Source organism: Myotis brandtii, unplaced genomic scaffold, assembly GCF_000412655.1.
Source record: "Myotis brandtii unplaced genomic scaffold, ASM41265v1 scaffold667, whole genome shotgun sequence".
In the NCBI taxonomy this organism is placed as follows: domain Eukaryota; kingdom Metazoa; phylum Chordata; class Mammalia; order Chiroptera; family Vespertilionidae; genus Myotis; species Myotis brandtii.
Window position 1 is genome coordinate 1,561,991 of NW_005370593.1, and position 11,841 is coordinate 1,573,831.

Here is an 11,841-nt window from a genome sequence, read left to right on the forward strand (position 1 = left end):
GGGACCAAAAGAGACTTTGCTTGGGGCAAGGTGTGTACAATGCTGTCTTCAGATGATGTTTTATTAAGTTGTACACTTGAAATATGTATGGTTTTGTGAACCAAAGTCACCCAATAAATTCAAATAAATAAGATAAAATAAATAAAAGATACTATTTAAAAATAGGCCTTACTTTCCAGTACGCATAGGAGCACCCAGTATAGCAACGTGGCAAGATCACAAATCTCAGTTATTTGGGACTTTGGTTCCCTTCAGAAAAAAGGATAAGTTCCACTAAGTGTCAATTCTATTTCAGATCCCTCTATTTCCCCAAGCACAGTACTTACTAGACATACTAGAGGCCCGATGCACGAAATCCGTGCAAGGGGCTTGGCCCCCCCGTCGCTGCCATGGCTGCCTCTGCTTCGGCCCCGTCCAGAAGGTCGTCTGAAAGGACTTCCAGTCTAATAAGCATATTACGCTTTTATTATTATAGGTAATTAGTATTTAATAAATCCTCAAATGCCAAAATGTTCTAAAATTGTTTAAGCCTAAGGACTGAAAATTAAAGACTGGACATCAAGGAGAACTTTCTTCAAGACCCAACTCTGCCATAAAAAGGCAGGGCTTTTATTACAAGGTTATTCTCTGTGGTATGACTGCTCTGAGTCACACTGTGGATGAGCCTACCATGTCCATGAACATGGGATGCTACAATGTCCAGTAGCTCCTTGGACTGAAGAAGACTGAATGCTGCTTGGATGGGTCTGTAAAAATCACTCTTCTTCTGCTAGACATTTTCTATAAGCTTTCAGTCCTTTTCCTGAATAATCAGAGTTAAATTACGTCTGGCAATAGGATCTGGGTCTATGACTTTGACCACTTCTAAGACACATGTCTTAAGAGCTTATTAAGAGCTATATTTTCCTCAATACAAATTTCTTTGAGCTAATTCAGGGGTGGGCAAACTTTTTGACTCGAGGGCCACAATGGGTTCTTAAACTGGACCGGAGGGCCGGAACAAAAGCATGGATGGAGTGTTTGTGTGAACTAATATAAATTCAAAGTAAACATCATTACATAAAAGGGTACGGTCTTTTTTTTTTAGTTTTATTCATTTCAAACAGGCTGGATCCGGCCCGCGGGCTGTAGTTTGCCCACGGCTGAGTTAGGGGCATGATCAGGCCAGCGCAAGGGAGCAGGCAGTTAGGGGCACGATCAGGTTGGTGCAGGGGAGCAAGCAGTTAAGGGATGACCAGGCCGGCTCAGGGGAGCAAGCAGTTAGGGGCACAATCAGGCCAGCAGGGGAGCGGTTAGGGGGTGAACAGGCAGGCAGGCAGAGGCTGTTAGGGGCAATTAGGCAGGCAGGCAGAGGTGGTTAGGGGCGATCAGGCAGGCAGGCAGGCAAGCGGTTAGGAGCAAGTGGTCCCAAATTGTGAGGGGGATGTCCGACTGCCGGTTTGGGCCCGATCCCACAGTCGGACATCCCCCAAGGGGTCCCAGATTGGAGATGGTGCTGGCCGAACTGAGGGACACCCCATCCCCCATGAACAAATTTCTTGCACAGGGCCTCTAGTACTAGATAATAGCATTTATTATATACTAGAGGCCCGGTGCATGAAATTCGTGCACAAGTAGGGTTCCTAGGCCTAGCCGGCAATCAGGGCCGATCGGGGCCTTCTGGCTGCCAGCCGGGGCCTTCCTTCTAGCTGCCAGCTGGGGCCTCCCTTTCCCTGCTGCCAGCTGCCAACCAGGGCCTTCCTTCATTCCGAGTCGCCCCCTGGTGGTCAGTGCATGTCATAGCGAGCGACTGAACTCCTGGTCTCCTGGTTGAACTCCTGAGGGGACAATTTGCATATTAGGCTTTTATATATATAGGTTATTAGCTCATGGGAAAAATCTAATTATAGTTTCCCATGATTACTAATTTGTAGCAGTCATTTTTGTTATTCAACTTCATTGGCAACATTTGCCCTGACCAAGTCTTAGTCAAGTAAAACTGATTCTATGTTGCCTTATTCAAGAAGTTGTGCTTATCAAGAAGGATCAGACTTCTCATTAATGTCTAAACAGATTTTTAGCTACCTAAATGAATTACTTAGCAAAGTCAATGTCCATTTCACATTAATTTCATATCATTTGTAGTATTTTCATTTTTGATGCTCAAATTAATTTGCTCTTAATTCTTCATACAAAACAAAGTAAAGGCCTCAAGGAAAATATCTGATTTGTGTTATTGTAGAAATATTAGATTTGCCATTTAAAATATATTGTCAGTTTGTCTGTTGATATTTTAATTTCTATATTTAATCTTTCCTTTTGCTGCTTTTTTGTTCTTATTTTCAGTTTCTTATCCCACCAGTAATTATGGATCTGATCAACTCTTCCGATTACCAGGTCACTGTCTCTACATTAGCAAGAAATAGCACTCATTTCCCAGCTCCTGCCTCAAAAATAATCGTTGTCCTTTTTTTGTTCATGACATCGATAATTGGTATTATCAGCAATGGTCTCTACCTATGGGTACTAAAATTCAAGATGAAAAGAACTGTCAATACTCTTTTATATTTTCATCTCATTCTCTCATATTTTATTTCAACATCAATTGTGCCATTTATAACCACCTCCTACCTTCAGGACAATCACTGGAGCTTTGGAACTGTCATGTGCAAGGTCCTCAACAGCATTTTATATATGGGGATATTCGCCTCCAGTTTCTTCCTCTCAGCCATCAGTGTTGATCGGTACCTTTTCACTCTTCACCCGGTGTGGTCACAGCTGCACCGAACCCCACGCTGGGCTTCCATCATAATCCTGGGAATCTGGATCTCTGCCACTGTCCTCAGCACGCCCTATTTGGTTTTCAGGGAGACATATGATGACCATGAAGGAAAGGTGACCTGCCAACATAGCTATGATGTGTCCACTAACTGGGAAAGCAAAAAATGGATTCATGTAGCCTGTTTCACCAGCCGCTTCTTGCTAGGCTTCCTTCTGCCTTTCTGCATCATCACCTTTTGTTACGGAAGAATAGCCAACAAGATGAAAAAGAGGAGCCTGTTTAAATCCAACAAGCCTTTCAAAGTCATGATGACGGCCATTATCTCTTTCTTTGTGTGTTGGATGCCCTACTATGTATATAGGGGCTTACTTCTCACTAAGAACCAATCTCTACTTTTACAGTTGATTTTGTTACTTGCAGTGATTACCACTTCTTTCAACGCTGTCTTTTCTCCCATACTCTACCTGTTTATAGGGGAGAACTTTAAAAAGGTTTTCAAGAAATCCATTCTTGCTCTGTTTGAGTCAACATTCAGTGAGGATTCTTCTCCAGAAAGAACACAAAACCTAAGTTCGGAAACCTCCATTTAAATGCAGGGTCCCATGAATTCTTAGTTAATTACACAACCAGAGATATGCCCTCTACTTCTGTACAATATAGTTCTATATTAGAGAGACATCTAGGCTGTATTGATATTAGATTATGAATATTAAAAGAGCTATAAGAAAGTAAGCAATAGGTGATGTTCTGAATGTAATTTTCCCCTTTTTTATTGTGATAAAATATTGACCCTTGAACAACATGGATTTGGACTTTCACAATAACATTTTCTTTTCTCTAGCTCATTTTATTGTATGAATACAGTATATAGAGGGTTGGAGGGCTTGGTTAAAAATAGTGATGGGATTAAAAAGTACAAATTGGTAGTCACAAAATAGTCACAGGGATGTAAAGTACAGCCCAGGGAATAGAGTCAGTAATATTGTCATAACTATGTGTATAGTGCCAGGTAGGTACTTGAAATATAGAGGGGACCTCTTTGTAAAGTATACGATTGTCTAACCATTATGCTGTACACCTGAAACTAATACAAAATAATATTGAATGTAAACTGTAATTGAAAAATAAAAAATTGAAAAATGAATACATTATATAATACATATAACATACAAATATGTATTAATCAACTTGATGTTACTGGTGAGGCTTCCAGTCAACAGTAGGCTATTACTGGTTAAGTTTTTAGGGAGCCAAAAGTTATACACAGATTTTTGACTGTGTGAGGGGTTGGAGTCCCTTATACCATGTTGTCCAAGGGTCCACTGTATAACCAAAAATTTGTCATTTTCATCATTTTAAGTATAAATTTCAATAGCATTAACTACATTCACAGTGTTTACAATCATCATCATTATTTCCAGAATTTTTTATCACCCCAAAGAGAAACCCTATGCCCATTAAACAATAATTCCTCGTTCTTTCCAACCCCCAACCCCTTTCATAACCTCCAATCTATTATATGTCTCTATGAATTTGCCTATTCTAGATATTCCATATAAGTTCAATCATATATTTCTCCTTTGTGTCTGGTTTACTTTATTTAGCATAATGTTTTCAAGGTTCATCCATGTTGTAACATGTATCAGAACTTCATTCTCTTTATGGCTATGTAATATTCCATTGTATGTAAATACTATGTTTTGTTAATACATTCTTCTCTTAAGGAACATTAAGTTGTTTCCACCTTTTGACTATTATAAAGAATGTTACTATGAACACTGCTGTACTGTATCAGTGCTTGTTTTCAATTATTTTGAATTATTTTTAATCTCTGGGTCATTTGGTAATTTTGTTCAACTTTTTGAGGCCTCACCAAATGTTTCTAGAGAAGTTGTACTATGTTACTAGTACATTAACACCAGCAATGTACAAAAGTTCCCGTTTCTTCACATTATTTTTATATTATATCTTATTATTGCTATAAAATTATTCTTCACTTATTATTTTCCTTTTGTAGTTTATAGTCATCCTAGTCAGTGTGAGGAGGTGCACATGTGAGTCTTAGCCTCTGACTTTTAAGGCTATAGGGATATCAATTTCTAAATATCAGTAGTTTCCATTGATCTGAATTCTCTATCAGAGAATCTTCTGTAAATAGACATTTGGACAGGATGCCTCTTCATTTAGATATCATCTAAGTTATTTAATTAATATGAACAAAAGTTAGCATGGAGATGACAAGGCACTTAGCTTGTCATCTCCATGTTAAAATATAAAGACATTCATACTATAATGTTTAAGTATAAAGAAATCTTAAGTGTCTCTTTTTAATACCTAGAGATTGAGCTGTCTCAGAAATATGGGGTTAAGACAATTATAAATGTTTAAGAATCCACCTGGGTAATGTCATAGTATATTTAATTTTAGAACAGCAATGACAATATTAATTTGTCTTCTCTGGTATTCAAATGTTGTTTCAAGTTTTTGCAACACATTACAGCAGTTATCTAGGACCATGTAGTATCACTGACCTATAGTTAGTCAGTTCTATCAATCAATAGGTAGCAATAAAGAGATATTTCAATTGATACAGAATAAAGATATTTAGGCCATAATGCATGCTCAGTCCCTAAATATTCCAGTTAACTTTGCACAAACCGTTCCAAACCACAGGTATGTATCGTATTCAGAAATCCCCAAAATGGAGGATACTACTTATGAATGGGCTATTAATTAACTACTAATGGAAATTAGTAGTTAATTTCCAGGAAGGGAAATTAACCTTCATTATCAGCTTTTTAAAGAGGGGAAGTAATAGTCTGATGCCCTAGGAATCCTGCTAATTGACTCGGTATCACTGATGCCTGACAACTGGGGGCTTGGGTCTCTCACTTTAAATATGAGGGACAAGGAGCTGTGAGTAGATGGAAACTTTCATTGTTGGCCCCTATTTCAGGCTTTTGGCGCCTGGACAGTTTCTGAGAGAGGGAGGAGGAAGATTGATGACAGGCTGTGGCTCTGAGTGTCACCACAGCAGGAAGGGCTGGTGCTCCTTCCCTCCCCACACGCTCCCAGGTCCTGACAAGCCTGCTGGCGTTTATGATGCAGGATTAAGAAGAAAGTTACTGGAAAGAACATAGGATGTTTTTTGAAACAAGACTGTGCTTTGGAAACCCAGTAGCTACAGAGAGAGCCTTTTGTGTCCCTCAGACCTGCTGCAATAACAAAGACGTGCTGTGTCCAGGTTCTCTTATACACAGTCCTTTCTTGCACATTTCTATAGACCAGCGGTTCTCAACCTGTGGGTCGCGACCCCTTTGGGGGGTCGAACGACCCTTTCACAGGCGTCCCCTAAGACCATCGGAAAACACATATATAATTACATATTGTTTTTGTGATTAATCACTATGCTTTAATTATGTTCAATTTGTAGCAATGAAATTGGGGGTCACCACAACATGAAGAACTGTATTAAAGGGTCGTGGCATTAGGAAGGTTGAGAACCACTGCTATAGATTGTAAAGTTTTCAAGGACAGAAAAAAGCCTATCAAGCACAGTATTTCTTTTCTATAATATTATATGCAATTGACATCCAGGAAAAGCTATGTAATGAAAGTTGAATATGGTAATCACAATATGTGACTTGAAAAACGACTTTAGGTTAAAATAATAGGATTAACAAGGTTTACATCACATCTACCTTATACCCAGGCATGATTCTAAGTGCTTTACAAATTGTAACTCACTTAATCCTACAGCAATTCTATGAAGTAGGTCACATCATTATCTCTATTTTACAAACTATAAAACCAAAGCACTTGCCCAAGGACATTGAGGAAGCAATTGGAAGAGACAGTATTATGCAATAGGCAGTCTGGTGCTAGAATCCATGCTCTTAACCATTATACTCACTGTCTGAGCCCACTGCTTGGAGGCAGTGAGGCTTGGCTTTCAGCCCAGATCCACCTAGTCTTTATTTAATCAGAAGTCACCTTCTTGGCTGCAAAAATCAAACAGAAGTGCCTAGAACATGTCAAGATCCACTTACAAAGTAAAATGCTGATTCGGGTTCAATAAGTCTGGAGTAGGACTGAGATTCTGCATTTCTAACCGTATCCCAGAGGATCCATTGCTGCCGGTACAGAGCAAGAAGAGTATGGTTGAAGCATAGGTGCAAGAAACAGGCAGAGCCAAGATGAGCTAGAAAAGTCAACCAGCCCTATATTTCGGAAAACCCCTACTAAGAAGTTTGGACTTGATCCTAAACTCTATCCTGAGGGCGTTAGGGAGCCACTGAAGAATTAAACTTGCATTTTAGAAAGATCACTCTGTCTGCTATCATGGAGAGGTCAAAACTGGAGGTGAGTGGTCAAAACTGGAGGTGAGTGGTCAAAACTGGAGGTGAGTGGTCAAAACTGGAGGTGAGTGGTCAAACTAAATGGTTTTACAGTCATCCAGTTAACAGATGATGTGGCCTGAACCAGGAAAGTAGAAGTGGGGATGGAGAAAAGTAGAGAGTCTTGTCCTATAAATTCTGTTGGTTCAGAAGTAGAGGAAGAGGGGAAAGTTTAGGGAGACCCCTGTATCAATTAGAAGTCATAGCCTCGCCCTGGCTGGTTTGGCTCAGTGGATAGAGTGTTGGCCTGCGGACTGAAGGGTCCCAGGTTCCATTCCAGTCAAGGGCACATGCCCAGGTTGTGGGCTCGATCCCCAATAGGGGGCATGCAGGAGGCAGCTGATTGATGATTCTCTCTCATCATTGATGTTTCTATCTCTCCCTCTCCCTTCCTCTCAGAAATCAGTAAAAATATATATTTTTTTAAAAGTCATAGCCTTAGCTTGTTTGGCTCAGCATTTAGAGCATCGGCCTGAGGATTGAAGGGTCCCCATGTTCTATTCTGGTCAAGGGCACGATTGCAGGCTCAATTCCCAAACCTGGTTGGAGTGTGGAGCGGGGGAGGCAACCAATCAATGTGTGTCTCTCACATAGATGTTTCTCTCTCCCCCTCCCTTCCATTCTCTCTAAAAATCAATGGAAAAAAATTCTTGGATGAGGATTAACAAAAAAAAAAAAAAGAAGAGGATGTCTTGGTTGTAAACAGATTTCATTCTGGCTGGTTTAACCAAAAACTGATTTATTAAAGGATGTTAAGTAGTTCACAGAATTATTAGGATGGCTGGACAAGCATTCAAGGCTCCCAGGAACAGTGCCCAAGACATGCCTCAAAACTTTCTAGATCAGGAGTCTATGGCTGGTGTTCTCTGTTTTAATAAATGGTAGTAACTGCTGTTGCTGAACCCAAAATACCAGCAATTTGGTTTTATGCAACTGCTACTGCCAACCAATGCCACTTCTGCATCAGGTCTTGAACCCTCCTGTGCCTGGAAGCTCTGCCAACACCAACATCAGGGAAATGGAAGCCCCACGCAGAGCTCGTTTATTCACATTGCTCATTTAGTCTTGCATGAGGGTATCTAACAGGCAAGCCGGAACCTTAGCTGCAAAAGAGGCTGGGGAGCTGAGTTCTGACTTCCACATGGGAGGAAAAGGGATACTCACAATATGGGAATTTCCCCAAATATAAAAGCTATTCAGAAGATGATGTTGTCCATTGAATTTAACCAACCTTTCCAGAGTAATTAGCTTCTGGAAGAGAAGCAAAATTGCATTGTGTGAGGAGTGATGGGAGGTGAGAATCCAAGGGCTCTGAAAACAGCAAGTATTTTAAATTTAGAGAATTAAGGAGAAATTCTCCTCCTTTCCACAAAAAGTAACTCTCACACATTCTACCAATTACAGATTAATTTGTGTTAAGGGACTGCTATTAAAATGCAAATATACCTTTTAAGATGGTTAAGTTTCATTCACAAGTTAATGGGAATCACTTTAATCAGCTTCACACCCAGCAGAGTGCAGCTAAACACAGTACTTAGGACTTTACTTTTGATTGTGGCCTAGAGGGAGGAAACCTTCTGAATTGGAGGTCAGGCCTGAAGTGAATTTTGGAGACCCTGAAGTCAGCATGTGTGTACAACAGATCCTCCAATAACACCATTTCATTCAACATCATTTCATTATAACATTGATGTGATGCTGTAGGGATTTAACTCTTGTTAATGTCAATTAGCTTAGGGTAAAATTGGTTTCTTTAAACATCATTTCTCCTAAAGTTGCAGAACCTATCCCCATACCGTTAAGTTAGTTAAGTTAGGACTTAACGGTATGGGGAAGTGCTGTAAAAGAAATAAACCGAGAGGTATTCTGAAGAGAGAGTCAATTGATGACTAAGAAAATAATTGCTTAGAAGTGGGATGGCCCAAAAAAATCTGGTTTAGGCCACAGATCTTATCATCCCTTCAGTAAAAGCCAGTCACCTGTTTAGTTTAGCTCCGCCTTTCCAGGAAGTGACTCCCCTTGCAAGTCCTGTCGGTCCCCTGTGGGAGGGAAAGATCACAATGGGAGAAAGTAATGCTCCTCATTGTTTTCCTTGTCTCTTCACTAAATTCTGAGCTCCCCGAGAGCATCTTATTCCTCGTATATTTCCAACGCCTAGTTCAGTGTTTGGCATGATAAATAAATGTTTATAAACAATTGGACAAATACAGGAATGCCATTATTAATTAATTCTAGCATTGGAATTTTCTCTATTTGTGAGATCTTTAGAATGTCCTCCCTCAAGCATGCCGATCAGATACTGTATTTCTTTTGCTTCACTTGCCAAAAGGAGCAAACAACCAGGAGGCTGCCATCTGATAATACTGCTTTCTCTTTTCTTCTCAAGCAAAAGAAATGGAAGAGTGAGGTGTATATAAACAATTCATTATTGAAATCTTTATTTACTTCCTGCTGGAGTCAGTGTGAACTTAGTTACAACACTCAAAGACAATAAAAATGGTTCTTTTTTATTTTAATTTTTTCTGTAGCAAATCAAATGTGATTCCAAGTCTCTTCCCCCACAGTACAAATGATCCCAGGAGAGCTGTAAGGATGTACTAGTAGGTCCTTAGTGGCCCCTTCTAACATGCCTCTTATTACAATCAGCAAGTCCCCTGCAAGTCAGTGGCTCCATCCTTTCCTGCCATGCAAGTTGAACTGGGTAGGGGCATCTTCACCACAGGTAGGATCCCAGCAACCATTCCACTCTGATGTCTTGAAATATTCCCAGTGACCAAAAAAAAAAAAAAAAAAAAGAGGGGGAAAAGGGGTCATGGACCTTGACTCATCTCACACTAATAACTCACTAAGTCAAACTTCACCTCTATAAACTCTTGGAGAAATTATAGAATTTCATCAGAAATATTAACTGCAGCTATTTCTCTCTTTGTCTTCCCAGCTGCTATCTTCCAACAAAAAGATGACAAAGGAGTCCCCACTTTGACCTTTAAGACCTCTTCAATTAGTTTGCTAGATATCTTTTGCTTGTCTTTCAATCCACATTCAAGCATTCTGCACCCTGCTTTCTACCCTGTAGACTGGGGCATGTGTTCTGATTTCTGGTTGGGTTTTGCCAATGGGGAGCTCTGGCAGGAAATGGGAGAAAGATGGAGAGTGGGGTCAGGTATTTATTTCCCTAGTTCCCTTCCTAAAAGGTCACCTGGAGTTGGCCATACTTCTTGGCTGGTCAATGCCTTCTGCTAAGGGTCTATGTGAGTCTCTACCTGTGGATGCCAGACTCCGTCCCTTTCTCCCTTCAGGTTAATCTTGAGAAAAACAGCAAATTCCAATAGAAGGGCATCTACAATACACCTGACCAATCAATACTCCTCAAAACTGTCAAGGTCATTAAAAAGAAGGAAAGTCTGAGAAACTATCACAGTCTAAGGAAACATGATGGCTAGATGTAGTGTGGCATTCTGGATGGGAGCCAGAAAAAAAAACTCAAGAAAAACTAATAAAATCTGAATAAAGTATGGAGTTTAATTAATGTATCAGTGATGATTCCGTAGACATGACAAACACATACCAGAGGAATTTGAAATGTTAATAATAGGGGGAATTGGGTGAGGAGTATATGGACATTCTCTGTACTACCTTTGTAACTTTTCTGGAAATCTCAATTTATTCTAAAATTTGAAGTTTATTTAAAAAGAGAGAACTCAAGGTGCTATACATTTATAGTCAAGTAAGGAATGCTGAAATGAATTTACAAATAAATTCAAAATTGGCCAAACTGGTCAATATGCACTGAGTAATAGTCAAATTTTACATGTTTATGACAGAAACAATTTGCTTACTATCAATGTTTTAAAAGTTAACTTCTATCTCTACAAGTTGTAAGATAACCTAGTCAAAAACAAATCCTATGAATCCCGGTATGGCTACCAGGTAATCCCCAGAGGCTTTAGCATTCCAGTCAAAGGATATCTGGAAATCTCTTGCCCATTGCAAAATATTTCACAATTTTTTTTCTTACAGAGTACACAAAATTATAAAAAGGCCTTACAACAGGATGGCCTAACTTAATAAAACAACCAACAGAAGTAGACAAATATTCAAAAGGTTATGCAATGCTTTGCTAAGTTATCACAATACTATGAACTGAAAAATAACTCAAATGTCAAGATAATTCATCAGCCTACCCTGAGGAAGTCCTACAGACTGCCACAGATATACATCATTGCCTTAGAGTAAAAAGCCCTTGCTATATTATGTTACCTAGGCAACACACCAGCATATGGTGCAGTAATGAAATAAGCATTTTTTAAAAAGTCAATTGAACAAAAGAGCAATCAATACAAAGTTCCAAACTAAATTCCATCCCCCACCTGATTGCACAAACTATTCATGTTGAAGAGAGACTCAGCCCTTAGGTGGAAACCCTCATTTTCCCAAGCCTCATATTTCTATAAGAAGGGGCTTCAACTGTATTAACTCTTGTGGCCCCAGTTTCTGCCTCTGTAAGAAGAGGCTCCATGACAAATACATGGTTATGGTATGGAATATTTGCCTTTAAACTTTTTATTTCAGGCTCTTATATAAATCTGTTTGTTTCCTCTTTCGTCAGTCTTAATGCATGTGGCAAGTGTCTTGAAGCCAAGTTTAACACAGGTCTTTCTCACCTCCGTTTCAGATGCCTGG

At 39.6% G+C, this 11,841-nt stretch overlaps 1 protein-coding gene across 1 annotated transcript; it reads left to right on the plus strand.

Annotated features, from left to right (window-relative positions):
* The first annotated feature begins 2,346 nt into the window (after positions 1-2,346).
* LOC102252162 (probable G-protein coupled receptor 33) lies at positions 2,347-3,351 on the plus strand. Its single transcript, XM_005881000.1, has one exon. The coding sequence runs from the start codon at positions 2,347-2,349 to the stop codon at positions 3,349-3,351; it is 1,005 nt and encodes a 334-aa protein (XP_005881062.1).
* The last annotated feature ends 8,490 nt before the right edge of the window (positions 3,352-11,841 follow it).

Bases quoted from the DNA above. Each gene is read 5' to 3' on its own strand.
- LOC102252162 (XM_005881000.1), top strand. From the start codon at position 2,347: ATGGATCTGATCAACTCTTCCGATTACCAGGTCACTGTCTCTACATTA.